This window comes from Agelaius tricolor, unplaced genomic scaffold (assembly GCF_023055355.1).
Source record: "Agelaius tricolor isolate 1412-34295 unplaced genomic scaffold, bAgeTri1.0.p SCAF_15, whole genome shotgun sequence".
In the NCBI taxonomy this organism is placed as follows: Eukaryota; Metazoa; Chordata; class Aves; order Passeriformes; family Icteridae; genus Agelaius; species Agelaius tricolor.
This window is the reverse complement of record NW_027269275.1, coordinates 14297695-14318595: the sequence shown is the minus strand read 5'-3', so window position 1 is coordinate 14318595 and position 20901 is coordinate 14297695. Positions and strand designations below refer to the sequence as shown.

Sequence of the window (20901 nt, the reverse complement as noted above, 5' to 3'; positions counted from 1 at the left end):
CAAGTGATAAATAAAACAAGCTACTCCTTTCACAGTGCTGCTTCTGAACAGCCTGGTGCTTTGTAGCTGCTCTAATCATGCCGGGTGCTCCTGTGGGTTCAGGTTGAAATGCATGTCACGGGCTGCATTTGTCCCTGCCCTGTGTCCCACTTAAAACTGTTGTGTTTTCTAATCTTTCTCTCCCTTTCTTCCCATCACAGAGCCAGCTGTTGGTGTTTGGAAGGGCCCTGCAGAAGCACCAGACGTGCTGGGCTGGGGATGACTGACTTGCTGCAAAGCCAGGAGCCAAGGAAACCCATCCAACAGCAAACAGAGCTGCCAGGTGATGCCAGAAGCTGCAAGTGCCAGCCAAGTTCTTGTGGATCTGGTTAAGCACAGATTTTTCCTTAGCCTGGAGAAGCTGGAGGACTGTCTGTGGCATTTGGGGTGGTGCTTGGGGCTGGCTGTGGGATGCTAGTGCTGGGTTCTGAGGTGTTGCCATGGTTTTAGTGGCATGAGATGGGCATTTCCAGAGAGCTGCTGTGTGCCTGGGCTTGCAGGCTGTTCTGTGTCTTGGCTGGAGCAGAGGAGAGCCTGGGATGCCCTGTGCTGGTGGGTGGGGTGGAGAATGCCCTGGCAGGACCCTGCTGGCAGAGGAGAGCTGGGTGTGAGGGGGGAGACGCTGAGCCCTGCTCTGCCCCTGTCACTGGGAAGCACCACCAAGCCCTGCTCCTGCAGGGTGATGCTGCTGCTGCTGCCTGATTCTGTCCTCAGCACCACGGGGTCTCAGATGGTTTTTAGCTGCCAGGAAACAGGATGCCAAGGCAGTTCAGATTTAGGTAGTGGCAGCCCCAGGAACAACTACTGAATCTCCTTGTAACTGCACAGATACTGTCACCCTTGACATCTCTCCCTTTTTTTGGTTGAGGCTGAGCTCCTGAGCTTTGCTGAGTCAGGCTTGAGCCTCCATCCAAAGCTCACCCATCTTTCCAAGGCACTGTCTCCTGGCAGGCACAGCCTTGGCTTCTGCCCTTCCCAACCTCCATGTCAGAGATTCCCCTTGAACTGTGGTCAGCTTCTGGAGGCTTGGGCTTGTAAATTTTCTTTTGCATTGACATAATGACAGCTGGCTGGATTAAACTAAAGAAAAAGAAAAGGCAGGAGGCATTACACTTGTTGGGGTCAAGGGTTTTGCTTTCTTTCAAGAGGCATTGAAGATAATACAATCTATTCTTTTCGAATTAGTTAACTGCACAGCTAATGTCAGGGTCTCTAAAAGGCAGGAATTTGAAATAGTGCCTTGATTTAGAAAAGACTAAAGAAGCATTGCAGGGTTTGAAAGTGAGATGCAAATGAAGTAAAAAATGAGGAAAAATGGTTTCAGCTCCCTGCACAAACTAACAAATTGATTCCCAGCATGGGGATAAAAAAGGAAGAAGATAAACCCAAGGCTGTGTGTTGAGGTCTGTGCTACCAAAAAAATAAATCTATGTTCTCCCTTGCAATGGGTGATTGTATTGCTCAGAGTAAGGCAGGGGAAAAATGGCTAAAAGGACCCAACATAATTTTCCTTCTTTCTCAGAAGAAAACTAATATGAACCCTCTTTGGAACAAAAGGGGCTGTGGGCTGCTTGTTTAGAACTTCATGACTGGACCTTCTTAAGGTTGCAGCTGGGTAAGTGATCTCAGTGCAGTTATTCAGTAGGGAATGTAAAAATTTTGATAACACTCAAAGTGATTGAGCATTGCAGTCCTTTCTTGAAATGAGCACTTCATGGGTTAAAAGGGAGGTAGGGAATGCTCCCATCTGCACCTCTTCCATCCTGTCAGCTGTCTGCCAGCACTTTCCTCTTCTCTCTGGAACCTCATTGCAGCCTTTGCAGCAGCTCTGTGTACTCTGCAAGGCACCAAAAGTGTCCAGTTAACTCTGCCTTGATCTGGTGAGTGCAGCAGTGATGCCAGGAGAGATGTTTCTGATGTGCCTCTTGCAACCCCCCAAGGTCTCTGGTTTTGGTGCTCAGCAGCCAGAGTGTGCCTGTGCTCTGAGGTCTCATCTCAGAGGCTGCAGTTGGGTTTGTTGGGGGATGCTGCCCTGTGTCCTTCCAGCACTGCAGCAAAGGGGAGGTTAAAAATGCAACATGCCTGCCTGTTGCCCTTGGCTGTATGCTCATTTGCTTCTGCAGGAGGAGAAGAGCTATGCAAAGAGCCTTTCCCAGGGGATGGAGGAAGGATTTCAACTCCCTGCACAAACTAACAGTCACCTGTGCCTGTAAAAGAGCAGAGTTTGGAGCCTGGTCTGATCACACCCTGTTAGGACAGATAAGGGTAGCTGTTCTGAAATGCTGAGGTGCCTGGCTTGCTTTTGTGCTGGGCTGTGGGCAAATGTGTCCCCTCTCTGCTTCCTTGGAGGTGCTGCAGTTCTTGCAGGAGTGTTGGAGGCAGTTTCACTCTGTTTGCTGTGTTCACTGTGTGCTGCCCCTGAGCTGCTGCTACATTTGAGACAAGGCACTGCCAGCCAGGCATCACCAGTGTCCTGCAGATGTGGGCAGTGCAGCTGGTTCCTGCTGCCCTGGGGCAGGGGCAGCACAGCAGCTCCAGATGGGTGCTGGGCATTCCTTTGTCCCACTGCTGTCAAGGCTGCTGTGGTCTCTGGAAACCCCCACTGCCTCCTCCCCTGTGGACATCCCTGCTGTTGCCATGGGGGTGTTGGGGCTGGCTGGGAAGCCCTGCTGCTCCTGAAGGAGAGCCACAGCCTGGCTGCCTCAGGGATCCAGTGTGTGAGTGTGCCCCTGCAGAGTGGGCAAAGTGGGGGATGCTGGTGACCTCCCCTGTGCTGGAGTGCCAGGGGCTGCATCCCTTCTCTGGAGGGAGGGTGGCTTTTGGTGCCCAGGTTGTCTGGCACCAGGAGGGAAAGCTTGGGAGCAGAGCTGAGTGGAGACTCCTGTATGCAGTTAGAGAAAATAAAAAGGCTAGGCTGCTGCAGAGGGGTGAAAATTACTCATAGCAGGTTCTCCAGACATGCCCCATACCTGAAGGGTAGGAAACAATCAGTGAAGTTAAGGCTTGTTCTGTAACACCTTGGGGTTACACCCAGTGCTGTAGTATTAGAGCAGCAATCCAGTAAACACAGAATATTTACTTTTCTGGCAGCCAGTATTTGTGTGTGTGTGCTGGAGGAGCAGGTTTGATGCTGGAGGCAGCCAAGGGCAGGCTCAGTGGTTGTATTCCTGCTTCTGCTTCTGGCTGGGTCCCCGGCTCCAGTTTGGTGTCTCTGAATTGAGTTAATACCCATCATATTCCAGAGACTGAAACTCCTTTGTGAGAACTGGGCATGAACACACATTCACTTTGATTGAGAAGCTTTGGAAGTCTAAGATTGAACCATCTTGGTTGGGATTGAGGTTTACAGAAGCATTTCAAGACCTCAGTCAATGCCCAACCTCTCCATGTCCTGACAGGTGGAGCAGCTGGTCAGGATGTGAGCACTGTGCAGCCTGTGCTGTGCACTGAGAGTTGATGCTGCAGAAGTGAAGGGATGGCTCAGAAAGGGAGTGGATGGGTTTAGGGATGCTGGGAATGTCCCATGTTCCATCTTGGGGATGCAGCTGAAAGGTGCATTAACAAATCCCTGCATGTCAGCAGAATGGAGGGGACTGCTCTTGAGCCAGGCAGTGTTCAGAGGTTCTTATTGCTGTCCTAAAGGGAAGAGGTGAAGGTGCTTTTATTTATCCAGTACAGGTCATGGTCAAAACAGCTCAGCTGGGAGCAGGGTGCAGGTCCTGTACAGACCCTTTTTTTCTGCCTTGCCTGGAGCAAGGAGTCTCAGTAGTAGCTGTGAGCCCACAGCATGAAACAAATCTTTCCTTCACTTTAAAGATGGTTCTTGTCCTTTTTTTTTCCCCTCCAGATACTGCTTATGCATTGCACATTAAATAGTCATTAGCTAAAAGACTCTGTCATCCAGGGAGCAGAGCTCCCCAGCCAAGGCTTTTCCTGAGCTCTTGAGCATCCAAGGTGCCAGCCTGCAGATCAGGCTTTTTCTCCCTTGCATTCTCCTTGCAGCAGTCTGGGAGATGTAGAAATGACATTGTCTGGGCTGGCAAGCTGGGTCATGGCTTGGGTCCCCTCCATCTGCCTGGCAGGGGAGGAAGGTTTGGGCTGGAAAAGCACATGGTGAGTTCAGTAGCAGGGACACAGCTGGGTGTGAGAGCAGGGCTGTTGAGTTGGAGAGTGGGCTGAGGTGCCAGCATCATGTTTGGCACTGTGTGGGTTTCATATCATTTCTACCATGCAATTCCATGGATATCCTTTCCAGCAGTTTCCTTTGCTAAGCACCTGAGGCTTCTCTGGCAAGTTCTCTGAGCATGAAATCTGGCTGCAGCTGTGCTCTTTGCCTGCAGCAGAATTCACTCCTGTGCTGAGCAGGTGAGAGCCTCTGAGGCTGGTTCTGAGGAGCTGTGGGAAGGAGCACAAGGAGGCAGCAGCCCTGTGAGTGCATCTCAGACCAGGTGAAAGAGATTTGATGGCCTCACCTTGACCTGTGTCTCTAAGCTCTGCCTCCTGAGCAGGAAGCATCCCCCACCATTCAGCTTCCTCTGCACTTCTGCCTTGGTGTCTTGAGTGCACAAGGGTGTCACAGGGTGAGGTTTATTTGCCCCAACTCTCCAGTTTACACTGAGCTTTGCTTACACTGGACATTGTCCAGGAGATGTTTTGGAGTGAGTCTCCACAGGCTGGCTAGCTGCAGAGCCAGCTATTTTTCAGAGCTCAGATCCTCCCTGACTGGATTGTAAATTCCTAAATAATGAATGTTGGTTTCCAAATGGAGGGTTCCTTGCTCCCTGCCAAGCAGATGTGAGGATTGGGTTTGCCTGTGGCCTAGAGTCTCCTGAGAAGCTTTTGTTTATAGCATCTGTTGTGCCAAAAATGCATGAAGCTACCTGACAGCAGAGATGCTCTTGCCAGTTGGGTGTCCTTGGCTGCTGTGTGTGTAGATGTGGGCCTGGTTGATTGGAACAAGCTCATCAGAGGGTATTCACCAGGTGCAACACCAAAGGACACCCCCAAAGGCATTGTCAGGGCTGTGGCAACACAGAGATTTGCCTGCTGCCCTTTGCATTGATATGGTCAGGGTCCTCCCTGGGTGACCAAAATACAAATTAAATTCTTGCTTCAGTGTGGAAAGTTCTTCTTTACTCCTTAAGCAAAGATGTGATGGGCTTGTCTGCAGTGCCTAAAATTAATTTACCTGAAGCTTGTGGAGCAAATGCCACTCTGAGGTGCACTTTGTAATGCTGCTGCAGTCACAGGTACCAGCTGTGCCACCTATAACAGCAATGAAGAAAATGCCCGGGGCTGGGGTACAACTCCTGACATGTCTCAGGAAACCCAGGTCTATCAGAAGAGTGGGCCAAGCTGAAGATCACCAAGGACATCCCAGATTCAGCCTCCTCAATTCTCTCTCTATTCCAGCATCCACAGCTAAGCAAGAAGTCCCTTCCATCACTGCAAGCTGCACTGCAATTTTATAACCCATTTACCTACCCAGACTGATCCTTAGACCAGGAACCCAATTCAATCCTGCTGAGCATCACAGAGCTGAGGTGGGGAGCATGGAGATCTCCCCTCATGGGACAGGAGCTGTGCTGGGTTGTGGCTGGTGTTTCATTCTATCCCTGCAGGGAGATCAGGCTGATTTCTTAGTTCTGCTTCTTTTCCACAGGTCTGGGAGGCTGACCCATGGAGGCTTTAGGGAAGTGGAACTATGGGGTAGGGAAGAGCTTCTCTCCAGGGCTGGAGGGTAGGGGAAGCTGCTAGACTGGGCGGGGGGTGTGGAGAGTAGAAACTATCTGGAAATGAGCACTGTGGGCATGATGGACAGGCTTCATTTCAAGTGAAATGAAATTGCAGTTAGAAAATTTGAACAAATAATCCAGTTATTCTCAAGACCCTGTAATAAATCACTGAAATCCAGATTAATGTATTATTAGATTTCTCTCTTGAAAAATAGTTATTTCCAGGCTTAAATCCCAGTTCTTGCTGCAGCATGTCCTGGTATCCATAAGACAGGGCTCTGCCCTCATGTTTCATGTAAGAACAAAAGGAAACAGCAGCCTTGTGGATTATGTGTATCATGCTGTACCTGCTTTGAGAATAAAGGAATGGAGTTACAGAGTTGCTTGTGGGGGTGGATAAAACTTGAGGGAAAGGAAATAGTCCTCTTTGTGTAGACAATGTCTTGTTGTATAAAGCAAGTCTTGTTGTATAAAGCAATAAAAATATATATGGAAGAGAAGGAAGCATGAGAGAATATAATCAGAGATTTTACTTACAGTCAGGATGCAAATAATTTTAGTTTAGGGCTGGTCTCCCAAGTCTCTGAAAATAAGAAGAGGGCAAATGTTCCTTGGTCCAGTTTGCTAGAAAGGGAAGGGACATTATTTCAGGTCTACAGTGCTTAGTAAATGTTGACAATGTTTGAGTCTTTTCCATGCTTGAAACCACCTTTTGGGTTTTCTTTTCTTCTTGCCCTTTCTTGTACACCCACTTTGTGTGACACAAAGGGAGGTGGTTGGGAAAAGGAATGACCCTGTTTACCTGTGCTTCTTGTAAGATAAGGATGCTAGAGGAGAACTGCCACCAGGATCAAGTCTGAAGTGGCCCTGCTTTCCCATATGTTGCATTTCTGTTTGAACGAATTGCTCATGTTCCTTTAATGGTTTCATGCTTTTATTTATGCTGTTACAACTTCTAATGCCTATAGGAAGCCTTGAATTTGGATGTTACTAAATGAAAATTAGGACCCTCATTCTCCATGGAGAAATGCTCTTGGGCAGTGTGGTAATTTCACGCCTGGAAGGAGTCATATTTGTTGGATAATTTTTGTAACTTAACCAAATTAGCCTTGAGAAACTCTAGTTGTTAATCAGAATCTTGAACTCTCTGCTCCATTAGTTAGAGACATTCTTGCAGAAAGGGTGGACACTTGGTTTGCAATGCAGGGAAGTGCTCTGGTTTTGTCTGCACGGGGGGCAGCAGCGTCCCTGGGTTTGAGGTTGTTCATAACACTCTGAGTCCTCAGCAGGGCCAGACTCAGTCACATCAGGTCAGCTGCTCTTGAAAAATTAATCAGCCAAGTGATGTTCACCTTCCTTCTGTACTCACAAAAAGAAGATTCTTTTGGTGGGAATTGAATTCCTGAGAATATTCTGAAGAGTTATTAAAGACAGCTTGGATATTAATAAGAATTTGGTTAATAATTACAGTAAATAGGGTTCCAATAGTCATGGGAGAAGGAGTGGAGGGAAAGGTGAGAAATGCCAGCAGGCTCTGGTGTGTCTTGGTGGCCCATGGGAAGCAAGGTGGGGAGGCCTTGTGTTCTCCAGTTCTGAAGGATGCTACAGCCTGGAGACACCAGTGTTAAAGAACCTTCTGAGCAGGTCTCCTCAGTGACCCAGCAGAGTTTGTTGTCAGGGCTCATTCTATAACTTAGCACATAGACAATGGCCAGTTCCCACACAGAGGCACAGAGATGTGCACATCTGTATCTGTGTGTACAAAGGTACCCAGTGAATGTTCCCCTGGAGTTTGGTGAAATTCTCACATCAAATCCGTTTGCACTTCTCAACAGGCCAGAGTCCTGTGTCCAATTCTGGGCTCCTCATTCAGGAAAGACATTGAGGTGCTGGAGCAAGTACAGAGAAGGGCAATGAAGCCAGTGAAGGGGCTGGAGCCACATTAAACCAATGTCCAGCTGAACCATGAGGGTGTGCTGCTCTCCATCCCCTTTGTGTGGCACTAATTCCTTCTGTCAGGCTGGACACTCACCTGTGCTGCCCTCACCAACCTGCCTTGGACACCTGGCATGTGCAGGGCAGCTCAAACTCTGCCTGGAGCTCTGAGAGACAGGGCTGGTCCCAGCTAGAGCAGGTTCCAAACCAGCTCCTCTGTCCCATCTCCTGTGGGAGCACAGATCCAGCCCAGCAGTGGGGTCAGGGCAATTCCCCCTCCCCACCCACAAACGCCCCTTTGCTGACTGGAGCTCATTGACCGGAGATGTTCTGGTGCTGGGGCTCTGTCAGGAGATCTCTGTGTTCTGGGGAGGGTCTGTGAGGCCAGACAGAGAAAACAAATGCTAATTAAAAAGAGAGCACTGAAGCTTGGCCCCATTGCTGTGCACTGCAGCCTTGGCACGGAGCTGCTTTCCTGCCTCCCTGGGCTCACCCAGCAGTGACATCTCCACATGGTGGGCTGTGAGTGCTGTGCAAGGATGGGGTATGGGGAGTTCTGATAACTCCTCCCCACTCTCTGCAAAGGTCACCAGCTCAATCCAGTGAAACTAAAGAGGAAACAAATGCCCAAAGAGCAGAAATCCCCAAACATGTCACATCAAATCACAGAGAAGCTAATGGGGCAGAGCCACGTGGCTACAGCATGTGCATTCTGCTCTATATCATTAATTTACTGATGTTAAATATTTCAGCAGGTAACTTCCAGGGCTTCCAGAACTGTCCTAGTGGCTGTGATCACAAATTATTCATCACTGGCACTTGAACAAGAAAAGCCTTTTTGAACAAGGGTATTTCTGAGTCTCATGCCTTTTTTTTTTTGCCTTTCAGCTGACTCCCTCTGCCTTTCAGAAGGAGATGTCTCTCACCATCAAGCAGAGGCTGGCCAGCACTCAGGAGATGAATCTGCCCCAGGTTGTCCAGCTTCAAGACAAGAGCAAGACCTCCATTACAAGGTAGCCTTTCCCTGCCCTTTTCCTTGCTGTTTGATGTGACATTTGAAGAGGGTGTGTGCTTGTGACAGGCTTCCCTCCAGCTCATTGAAATACCTCAGTGTCCAGGTCCTGCTGTCACTTCAAATTGCTGCTGGTGGTGGAGTTCCTTCTGCTGGGGGAAAGGCAAAGCATTTCTCCCCAGTGAGACATTGGAGCCCTGATTTGTGCTAAGTCAACACAAATAACCTCTGCTGAAGCTGGTGGGCTTTTCTGGAGTGTAACTGTCATCCCTAATGAGAGAGGGCTGGGGGAGGACACAAGGGAATGAGATTGCCATTCTCCATTCTTCTGCTGAAATGGCCTCTTGCTTTGGTGTGGTCACTCTCCAATGCCTTAGGGTGCAAGGGTTCCCTCCACAGTGGCAGCATTGGCCTTTGGAGGCTGAGGGCCTGTGGTGATTACTCTGATTTAACAAAACTAATTGCATGAAAGCTTCAGGAACCATGTGTATGACCCTGATGGGGCGTTAGATTTTGCAGGCTGCCAGATGTGCAGGGAGCTCACCCTGGGCAGAGGGGAGTGGATGTGCTTGACCTGGATCACTGTTTGCTGAGGGGTGGTTAAAGCTGCTTTTTTAGAGGCTCAGCCTAAGGCACAGTCCTGGTGGGTAGATGGCTGAGATAGGCTGCTGAAATTGTCAGCAAGAGAGCTGTAACAAACTGGTTAAGGATTGCCCTGGATGGCACAGGAGGCTGGGAATGCCTCACACAGATGCACAAATAGCTGGCAGTGAGCTGCAGCTCCTCACTTCAGCCAGCTGTGACCCTGTGGAGATGCAGGAGTCCTGCCTGCGTGTTCTGAGTGGAACGGGGCAGCTGGAGAGGGGAGGCAAAAGCAGGGAGGGGTTTTGTCAAAGTAATGTCTCTGCTCAGTGAGCATTTGCTGTGGTATCACCCCAGACATGCCTCTGCAATGGAATTAAATACAACACCAATAATAGATTACAAGAAAGCAGCCATTTTAAGCTCATGGATAAAGGAGATACCAGCTCCAGTCTTACTCAAGTTGCCCAGAACTGCTGAGAAAAGAGCTGAGCTTTATTCCCATCCAGCATTCAGCTCGTTTGTCTTTTTCCTAAGTGCTGTGTTACTTTCTTTTACTCCTTACCTCCTCTGGTATGGTTCTTTTCTTACTGGTGTCTAAGCATCACACAAAAAGAAGTATTTGGACTTGTGTGGGACTCTATCTCAGAGTAAAGGTCATCCCAAAATTGTTTCCCATGGAGCCTGATGTAAGTTCTGGGGTTTCACTTGCTCCAGAAGTACTCAGGGCTCTGTCAGTCACTGTCCTGGATCTCTGTGACACCATTAGCACATGGCTCTGCTAGAGGTAAGTGCTGCCTGGGATTTTGGAGAAGGAAACCTGGAGAAACTCCTGCAAAAAGAGCAGCTTGGCTTGAGCCTGCTCAGTGTGGTCCAGCAGCTTTTGATCAGTCCAGGGCAGAGGTGGAAGAGCCGCTGTTTGCCCAGTGTGAGCTGGGCAGATGTACTCACCCAGAGTCTGTACTGCCCTGGGGATCAGTGCAGAATCCTCCTCCCAGCACCTGAACCTCTCCCTGCTCTCTGTGGCCTCTCCAGCTCTCAGCAGCTGGCCTGGGGCACAGCTCACCTCAGCCTTGCCCACCAGAGGTGATGTTTCACAGCTGCGCCCCTGCTGAGGTCTGTGAAGTGCCACTGGCTCTGAGGAGCAGGGACAAGGTGAGTGCTGGGATGTGGGGGTGTAACACTGTGCAGGAAGGAGAGAGTGGAGGTAATTCCAGTGGGCTCCAGCACAGCAAGTTACCTGCTGCAGCACATCCACAGGGAAACGTCTCAGCACCTTGGTTCTGCAGGATGGTGGAAATCTTCTTCCCTGGGGATTCTCCCCTGAGTTTGGCCATATGTTGGTGGTATCCAACCCAAAGGACCTTTTCTAGCCCCTTTCTTTCCCCTGAAAGCCCTGGGTTGATGGCAATGCTGTGAGGGGTGCAGTTCTTACTTGCCCTCATGCTTTACCTTGAGTGTGCACCATGCCCTGTGGTTCCTTGGTTAATCTTGGTTCCTGGCAGGATTCTCTGCCTGCCTAAGCTTATTTAGCTGCCTCTGTGCAACCTGCACTTAGAGCTCAGGTGTTGAGTTTCCTGTACACTTTATTCTGGAATTAGTTATAATTAGTGGCATTGGCACTGCAGGAAATGTGTTTTGAAACAGCCCTGGAATTGGGCTGATTTAGCAGAAGCAGTGGGAGGCCTTTAGGTGCCATTTCAGGCTCCTGCTAAGCTTAATTCACCTCTGCTCAGGTTTTCCAAAGGCAAGGTAATGTTCTGCTTTCCCTTTGGAGAACCACAGTACCCCCAGAGCAATGTGTTCTTGAAGGTCTCTACCTTTGCTTGAAAAAATTGCAATTGTTTTGCAATATCCCAAGAAAGTTGAGAAGGGAAAAGTTGAAAAGTGTCAGCAGTTGTGTTCCACTGTAAAGAGGAAAACTGAGACCTTTCGAATTTCAGTCAGGGGAACATTTTCTCAAAGGGCACTTGTGCCAAGAGCAAGCTGGTAGGAAGAGACAGGAGAGAGGAAAGGAGCAGAGTTCAAGCTTTTCTCCCAAAGCACTTTCTTAGACACAAGGATTTCTCTTGATAACTAACAGCAAAATGTAGTGGAAGAAGAGAAAGGCCAGAAAAAGAGCAGTGTAATTAGAGGTGGTGTTGAAGAGTAAGATGTGTGCATGAGAGAAAGGCAGGATGGGAAGATGGGAAGAGTGATAGGAGCAGGAGAATTAACCCCTTCCCCAAATCTACCTGTTGGGAGAAACAAACAAGTGGCCAAAAAAAGCTGTTGGGGCATAGGACAGGTGGAGGAACAACAAGAGAAGTCCAAATGTATCCTGGTTTAAAAGGTTTCAACAGGGACATGGCTGCAAAGGGGAGACCCCTGGGCAAGGAAGGATGCAGTTCTGGAGCCTCAGTTATTCCTGGAGAGTACTGCATCATTCCTGGTCTGGCACTGAGCTTGGGAATATTGGAAAGGTGCAGCATGGATGTCCATGCCCAAGTGATTCCACTGGTGGGGTCTGCACTGATTCTGGCACTTGTGCTGCAGGTTTCCTCTGCTGATTCAAATTTCCTCAGTTTCTCTGTTCCTATTGAGCCTTTTGGCTTCAGCTGCTCCAGTATCCATGCAGCACACGAAAATGTTTGTTTGTCTTTGCCAAGTACAAGCCAACAGACAAACAGTGAATGTGTTCTGCTCATACTTCCTCAAGTGGAAAAGGACATCTGCATTAACATTTCTACCACTCTCAGTAAAAAATAATGAACTTGTACAGCTGCATCTTGGGATTTGTATGCCCTGAAAGGGGGCATACAAATGTGTGAGCTGTTAACTTCAAAATAATTAATTTTGAAGCTAGTAAGACTTCAGCCATTGGAAGCACTGGTGTAAAAGTATAATCTGAGGAAAATACTTGGAGTATTTAAGTGCATAAAGACAGAGATGATAATCCCAAGAGACGTTATTGTATTCTAATTTTGTTGGCCTTTAGTAATGTCCTGGAGAAAAGCAACATTGTGTTCTGTCTCCAAGGTTTCTCACTAGATTCCTCTGAGTCACACTGACTTAGACAGTAACTGAGGTGGTCTGCTCCATAAAAATCCAGCTAACAGCCAAGTGTTTTCCAAACAGAGGCTCTGTAATTATTCAAGTATAGAAGTTTTTCACCTGTTTGCTGTCAAATTGCTTTTCTGTCTTCTAGCTGCTTCCTGCCACCCTCAGAAACATCCTGGGTGACTTTTGCTGAGGAACTTAGCCATGTGCATTCATCTTCCAGGGGTCTTGGTGACCAAAATGTTTACCTTCAGTGTGAAGTTAGCCCCTGGAACTCACTGCCTCAAGGTATTGTTGTCCCCAGATGGAGTTTGGAGAGTTCAGGACTGCCTTGGCTATGGATTATCAGGCTTGGATGGGTGGTGCAGAACAAACCTCCATTTTTTTCCAAGCCTCATGGGAGTTTGTTGTTTATTAGTGAAGCTGCCTGTCAGTCAAAATCACTTGTTTTAGACTTTGTGAGATGTGATTTGGTGCTTAGAAATTTATGTCTATGTGCTAGAAAATGTGTTTTGGCTCTGTGTGTGTATTCCAGAGGGCAGAACCTGGCAGCAGGATGCCTGCAGGGCCTCCTGGGTGCAGGAGGGAATGCCCAGCAGTCCAGCTTGCCTGTGCTGGCAGCTGCCTGGCCACAATCACCAGGCAGCAAGAGCCCCTGGGGAGCCAAGATTGGCTTTTAGTAATGAAACCACACTGTGAGTCAGTGCTGGTCATGTTTCTCCAGGCAGAGAATGCCTTTGAAGCCCATAATTGATAGGCACAGCCTGGGATGTCATGTGGTTTTCCATCACTTTGGCAAGTTGACTGCTCTCATCTTCTGCTTCAACCTTTCCTGGTAATTTTTTGTGCTTCTCCCTTGCTTCTTTACAGCCCATTTAAATTCTCTGTGCCATCTCCTTATTGTGGGGGTTGTCTCTCTGTCTTGCTGTTTTTTTCTTTTTGCTCTTCAGGTTTCCTTTACTTCCAGTAGGACCACAGTGTCTGGTCTCCTTCTCTTGCTCCTCTGCCACATGACTGTATCCCCACAGCTGGACTACCCCACTCAAACTTGGTGTGTTAGAAGGGGAATTTCTTCCTTCCCCCAGGATAACAAGTGCTGTTTTGCCTTCAGCAGCACATTCCCTCTCTGGAGCACAGCTGCATGGCCATGTGTAGGCAGAAGCAAGCAGGTTCTTGAGGCTTGTAGAATATGGGGATGACTTATTCAGGTGCTCTGTCTCCATGCTACTGCAGGTGTCTGACCTGCTCAGCACCTCCTTCCCACCAGGCACTGCCCCACTGCCTCTGGCTGAGCTGCTCTGCCCAGGCAGATGGGATTCACTTCCCTGCCTCACCCTGGACTGAAGCAAAGGTGATGTGGATTCACACCTTGTGCTCTCCAGCCCTGCAGCCGCGCTGCCCCTGAGGACACCGGCCTGCCCAGGACCCAGCTGTGAGACCGGGGCAGAGGAGGGGCTGTGCCCGTGGCAGGGAGCCAGCCTGGCCCAGGCACACTGAGCTCCACCTGCCCTTAGTCAGCAGGAGCTTGCTGAGCTGCAGGTGGCTTGGACACCTGCCTGCAAGAGCTTGTGGAGGGCAGGCACAACCTGTGGCAGCGACACCGCTGTGGCTGGGTCTTCACGAGTGTCACTCGTTGCTCTGGCAGCTCTCAGCTGCTCTATGCCAAACATGCTGTGCTTTTGCTTGGGGGTTTGAACATCAGTGCTGAGGCCCTGGCAACTCTAATCTCTGTGCTGTTATCTACAGGCTTGTTATTACAGGAGGATTTAAGATATGGGAGGAAGGAAGCCTTGCAGGGAAACAGAGAGGCAGGCTGACTCTTTCCACCAGCATCTTGCTATCTCTTAGCACCATTCTTCACCTGAATTGTTTGGAGAGGCAAAGATGGGGGAGCTTTGAGCCAGCTGATGTTTCTGCACCAAGGCAAAGGTGCAGGATCTCTTTGGGTGCAGCTGTTTTCCTGTCTTCCCTTTGCTGTTTAGACTTAGTTTAACACTTTGTCCTATCCTCAGGCAGCATGGATATAGGCAACACAGGACATTTCCCCTTTAGGTTTCTATCTCCTTGTTCCTTAGGAAGGACTGAGGAATTATTTAACACTGTTAAAATTTAGAGTAAAAATTATACTGGCCTAGGGCAATTCTCTGTACTATTCAAGTGGCACAAGAGCTTCATATCACTGAGGTAGGCTTTGCAAAGTACACTGGTGCCTTTAAAATGTGATTTATTAGTATGAATTAGTGTTCATTTTCAGGGTGAAAGAGGTAAATTGATACCCGTGAAGGGCAAAGTGCTGCACTTGGAGTTGAGAGGCAGCAGAGCAACATGTGAATATCACCACAGATAGAAGTAGGGTGAGATAACCCACAAGGGCACTTAATGTCCCATATGCTGTCCCTTGCCTTGCCCTTGAGCTGGTGAGTGCATGGCACAGGGAGCTCTGCCAGTGGAAGGTTCTCTGCACAGCTTCACTGACACCCCGGCAATTTCGCTGAACTGGGCTTTGGGCTCCTTGCAGGGGTTTTGTAGGGAATCAGGAGAGGGGTGTGTGCTGCTCAGCAAGGAGCATGTGAGGACTTTTACTGCAGAATCAGAATTTTGTGCAAATTGAACATTTTGTCTTGTACTTGATGGAGTGCGAGTCAGCGAAGTACCAAAGGGCTGCAGCTCAGCTCAAAACAGCACGGGCAGGAGGTGCAGAGCACCTTGAAAACCCCTTAGCAAAGAGGCAGGCTTTGAGAAATGGTTCTGAAAAGCCACTTGCTTGGGGTGTGAAGTTGCTGGCATGCAGAATATCTGTGTTTTAGTTGTGGAAGGCTTTAGGAGTGCTTCTTTGAACAGCCTCAGCTGCTCCATGCTCCACAGGCATTATGGATGACCCAGAGACCTGGGCTACAGGTACAAACCACTGTGCCAGGGTTGTGGATGTTTCAGTTGGTTTATATAATCCTTTTGCTTTGAATCTGCTCTTCCCTGGGGTAAGTCTGACTTCAGTGAAGTCACTCCTGATTCAAGGCAAGACTGTGGCTGAGCTCTAAATAAAAGGACCATGTGAGTTGTTAGTAGCTGAAATGCCACGTGCCATGTTGCCCTTTCTTGACAAATGAGCAGCTTCCTATTGTCTTGCAGTCATTTGGGAACGTATCACACAATTGGACTGTCAGAAAGTAAATAAATAGCTGACATGTCTCTTTGTTTATTGGCACTTGCATTATAAATATGAAATGCTAATGTTTCTGCTGGGCAACGTTTGCAATTAGTTCCTCTTGCTGCTTCTGATTTACACATTCCTGTTTTATGGCTCCAGTTGCCCAGTGTGGGTTTCTTGTGCCACCCTGGTGTCCTTGCATTGTGGTCTGACAGTCTCTGCCTAATTGGAAACCATTATGGAACTGACTGGCAAATACCCAACAGACAGGAATATTTACATTTGTGTGTCCTTCAGGCTTATTAATAGATTATCTGAAAGGAAGAAGGAAGCAGGAAGCACATAAAATCATAGCACAGCTTATTCTGTTCTGTCCTCTTGTTCTTTACACTGTAGGAAGACAATATTTTTCAGGCAATACAAGTCCAATCTGTAAGGTTTGCAAAATTCATTCCTGATGCTCAGTGGAGACTGAAATGTTGCTCACTGATTAATAGGAAAGATGACAGGACAATGAGTTACTGCATTACTGAAATTAAATCCTTTAAAATTCAGTCCAGCCCTTTGTAGCACACAAAGTTATTCCAAACAGACTTTTAAGATGACTCTTGCAGGGAGGAAAGGGACAGAAGATGAAAGCAAATGAATGCATAGAATGAACCTGGAGAACTGGGATGTTTTCAAAGACTCCTGTGAGTTGGTAGCTGAGGGGGCAGGAGCAGGGGTACCCCTTCTCCTGTGGAGCTCTCCTCATCCTTCAGTCTCTCCTCTCTTTTAATGGCCCTTTTTCCAGCCTGTATGGTATCCTGGCTTCAGCAGGGAGCTTTCCCTGCCTTACTATATTACCTCATGCTGCAAGGCTCTTTTCATTGCAAGTTGTCTGCTGCAGGGAATTCAGTGAAGGATTTAGGACTGTTTATGCAGGATAACTGACATCTGAGTCTGGTGTGCTGGGCAGGCATGAAGGTTGATGTGTGACACCAATTAATGTTGGCCTGAGTCTGCAAAGGGCCTGAGAGCCGTGCTGGGTTAATGTTGGACTTAACGATTTTCAAGGTCTTTTCCAAATGAAACAATTCTATGATTCAAGGAAATAACATCTGAGACAAAAGATTGGCTTAGTTTTGGTGGCTACTAATTTGAATGCCTAGGGGTGGTATTTGGAAGACCAGAGCATGTAACTTTTTGCTTATCAAAAGGGAATAAGAGCAGAGGAATCATCTGTATTTTCCTTGAAATTCAGAGAAGAGTTGTTTGAAGGCAGAAGTTATATTTCCATGATAATCTGCAGCCTGAAGCTGTGTCTAAATAATCTCTAATGCATAGAAGTGATGCATGCTCTTGCTCACTCAGCCTTTAAAAACCTGGTTTTAAACAGTCTGCTTGGGGTTTGCAAAGCAAAAGCAAGATTTTAAACTCGTTTTGGCTGTACCCCTGGGTTTTGTCCCAGAGTTAGTATCCTGATAACACAGGGCAGTGCTGCAGTGGAGAATTTGAAATTCTCTTCTCCCAAGGGAGGGAAATTCAGCTTTCTGAAGCTGAGTGAACCATGAGTTCACAACAGCAGGGACAGCCAGCCTCTGCCTAGCACACTGCTCTCTGCTTGGCTTTCCCTGTTTTTGGCCTGACACTGCATCCACTTTGGTGCAGAGCCCCACTTTGGGGGCCAGAGTGGGGCTGAAGGGCCAGCACACTCTGAAATGCTCTGGGTAAGCCTTGCTCTGGCTGCAGCATCCCTGGGAAAGGGTTCAGCACACAACGAGCATGGCCATGGTGAGAGGCAGTGTTCTCCTCAAGGTCATGCCTGCCTCTGTGAGGCCAAATTCCCTTTGCTGCTGCCTTGCCTTGGCAGGCACAGAGAAGTTCCCTTCCCCTGCAGTCCCAGTGCCCACCACCACCAGCAGAGCTGGGAATGGCTGCCTGTGCTGGCTTTTGGAGGAATTTATTCCTTGGGCTCTTATTTACATTGATGCTGATCCCCTTGCTTCTTAGCAATGACAATGACTTGAAAATTCCCTTTTACTTCCCTCAGATACCTCCAGTAGTTGAGGTTTCTTTTCTCTTTATCCCCATACTGATCTGAACTCCTTGCATCCTCCTCAGTCTACCTGGCATCTGGAAGGGAGAGATAACTGAATAGAAGATGCCAAGGCTTAAAAAGACACACAGCTTTCAATTGGATTTACAATGCCTTTGTTACAGTAGTGTGGCCAAAATAACAACAACCAAAAAACCGTAAATAGCATTCTCCATTTGCTAATGCAGTTTCTGAGGATCTGAGCAGTCAGGGACGTGAAGTGCCCAGATAATAGGTGCTTTAAATTCCCATGGGCTGCCCGTAGCTTTTATTTTAGAGGGCTTAGGCTGCAAGATTGAGTGCAAAATTGCTAATTCAGAAAGATCTGCTGAAGATGAAACGCTCTCCTGAAATGTGATCTTCAGTCCTGTAGGTCGTTTGCTGCTGTTCCCTTCCTGGTATTTTATCTTCCAAATAGGAGAAGCAAAAGCACTTCCGCAATTTCAAGTGTGAATACTTGAGATGTCTAGGGGAAAAAAAAATCTTTTTTTATTATTTTACTGTCTCTTGGATGTGACTGCAGCTGTTAGGGTCATTTTTAAACTGCTGCTGAGCAGGTGGTTGGTAGGCACTGGGTTAAAGCAATAGCTGTGTGTCTGTGCCTCTTCTGGCAGCCTTAGGTCCCTTTCCAGGTTTGGAGAGGATGGGTATGGGAGCAGGAAGCTGTGGAAGAATCTGAGTCAGTTCTGGTTAAGGGAGTTTGCTGCTATGTGCAATTCCTAAATCAAATTGTCTTGCTGTTTCAACAATGATAAAAATATCCAACGAGTTGAAAGCACTGAGGAGAAAAGATCAGGCCAGCAAGTGAGTGATAAGAGGCAGAGCTTTTATCAACTCATCGATACAGGAGCTGCTGGAGGCAATGGCTCCTGGCCCTACAGCAGCAGCTCTACCCCTGATTTCAGCAGGGTTGAGGTGAAGCTGCCAGCACAGCAATGCCAGGTTGTGCATGTGGTGATTGATCTGCTCATCCTGCAGTGAAATGGTTTTGGTGACTTGATTCACCCTCCTATTGCTAAATGCCAGACAGCTGGAGGAGGGGGCTGTCTGGCTGTTTTCCTGCACAAGCCAGTGACTGGGAATAGCAGGGTTTACTTTGCTCTGGTAGGGATGCCTGAGGGTTTCCTGTTTGCAGTTCCATCCCACCCTTGCCCATACAGGCACCAAGTCACTCCTAGAGATCTTGGAAGAGAGAGGTGATTAAGGCATCAACCATTTAAAAGAGGCAGCAAAGTTATTGCTGTGTCCCCTGCAGCTGGGGTTAGATGTAAGGGAATTCTGAGATTCTCCCATGGCAAGAGCTCTCTTTAAGTCCAGGGCAGAGCTGAAGTAGGCTGCTGAGGGCAGGCCTGAAATTCTTACCGATTTAAGTACTTGTCAGACATTAGCAAGAATATTCTGGCATTAGGGCTGAGTCAGTTCAGTGTGGGGAGATGGATCAGATGGCTTTTTAAGGCTGTGTGTCCCCAGCCTTGTCCCTATGATGCTGTGGGAAATACACACGTACCCACACTCACCTGGCATTAAAGCAGCTACCATCTCCAGCTTGGTAAGTATTTCACCAAAAATGGGCTGTTGAATTGTGCATGTGGTGAAGTCCTTTGGAAAATGTACCAGAGCACCCCCTGCCAAGCTCCACCAGCACTGCTGCATTGCTGGGACTGGAGTTAGTGTTGTGGCACAGCTGGACTCTTGGTGGTGCCTTTAATAGTCTGCAGTGGTGGTCAAAGCAGGTTCTGTTATTGCTGTAATCTGCTCTCTGAAATGACTCTATTTTGGTGCCTTAGAATCAAAGTATCAGATAATTTTGTCAGGTTCTGCTGTGAAAGCAGCTGAATCAATAGAGTTGTTTCTTCTTTGCAAGTTAACAGCCCTGTCCAAGTCATCCTACTGGAATGAAAGGTCATTGAGGGACAAAGTACTATTAATTATTGAATGCTACTCTTAGGGTCATAGACCACAGCAGTTTTTCTTCTGCTGTGGGCATGGCACTTAAATGTCCTGTGCTGAGACAGTTTCTTTTCCTGCAGGATTATTTCCACCAGCTCCTCTGCATCACTGAAAGGGAAGAGTTCATTGTGCCAGTTTGTGCCACTGGTGCCTCAGCCATCCCAGACTCCCAGGCCAGCTGGACTTCTCAGTCTGTCGGGTCAAGTGCAGCACCCAGAAGACTCTGCTGGTTGGAAACCAGGGCAGCTCACTGCCAGCTGAGCACCCAGAGGTGAGGCAGCTCAGCTTTTGTTACCTTTGGGTGATAACAAAGTTGGGAAAGAGCAACAAAAGGAACCAGAGCATCGGAGCTGCTGCCCTGCAGCCCTGGCTGGAAGTGAGCAGGGCATGTGGGGTTTGCTGTTGCTTCTGGTGTTTTAAGCAGGATGCAGCCTTAGAGGTTTCTCTCAGATTTCCTGGAGGGTGCTGGAACATGTTGGTAGCTGGCTTGCACCCTCCTGAGCACAAGCAGCTTCTGAAATGGTTTCTCACCACTGTCAGCCAAAGAGACCTGTTCTCTGGGAGGCCACCAGCACGTGGCTTTCCAGTGGTCCTCTCATGAGATGCCCCATGTGAGCTGTGTTGTGGACAGGCTGAGCTGTTCCTTTTAGTCAAAGTTGATCTGATTTCCCTTGTCATTTGAGGGCATCAGTCATCTCTTCTGTTTCATGGTGCACCTTTGAAAGCCAGTTTAAATTTCAAGCAGATTATTTATATCTTTTAATAGAAGCAGCATTTTTATTCTAATTAAGTCACCCCCACTTTCACTTGGATTTCTTTTTAAGTACTCTAAAGTTCCTGTGTTTCTGCTCCTTGTTTTGTTTTGTGTTAAATATTTGCCGAAATGTCATCATTAATTCTTCAGTGGGAACTTTCTTAAAGGCTGAGCTCCTCTAATGCCTGTTCATCTACCATCTGCCCATTGGGATATGCACAGGTGTATAGGAAATATGAGAAATTTGGGGAACATGTGAAAAACAATTGGGCTTATTTAGAAAGTAGAATCACAGAATAACTTTTGGAAGGAACCTCTGGAGATCACCTGAGCAAACACGCTGCTCAAAACAAGACCAGTGTCTGGGGCTTACAAGGTACCATTGGGAGATCTGGACTTGTAAAAGTTTAGATGTCATACAAGAAAGCAAACATACAGAAGGACATAGTTTAAAAAGCAGAAGAAAACAAGCTATTAAAAAGCCATCAAACCTTATCTTTTCTGCCTGTCGGGAGCAGTAGTGATTCATGGAAAGGGAAGATCTAATGGGACAAGAATTATCTTAAGGAACAGCTCACAATTAATGGATGAGAGGCCAAAGTTTAGCCTGCCAGCTCCATCTCTTGGCAG

The 20901-nt window shown here is 47.9% G+C and overlaps 1 protein-coding gene across 2 annotated transcripts in view; it reads left to right on the top strand.

Moving 5' to 3' along the window:
* Positions 1-203: 203 nt before the first annotated feature.
* HYDIN (HYDIN axonemal central pair apparatus protein) overlaps positions 204-20901 on the top strand; it is a 61610-nt gene continuing 40912 nt past the window's right edge. For both annotated transcript variants that reach the window (XM_071440560.1, XM_071440558.1), the window contains exons 1-3: positions 204-322; positions 8598-8722; positions 19598-19788. In XM_071440560.1, the coding sequence (XP_071296661.1) occupies positions 259-322; positions 8598-8722; positions 19598-19788 (380 nt within the window). In that variant the 5' untranslated portion in view covers positions 204-258. The remainder of the gene's footprint in view (positions 323-8597; positions 8723-19597; positions 19789-20901) is intronic.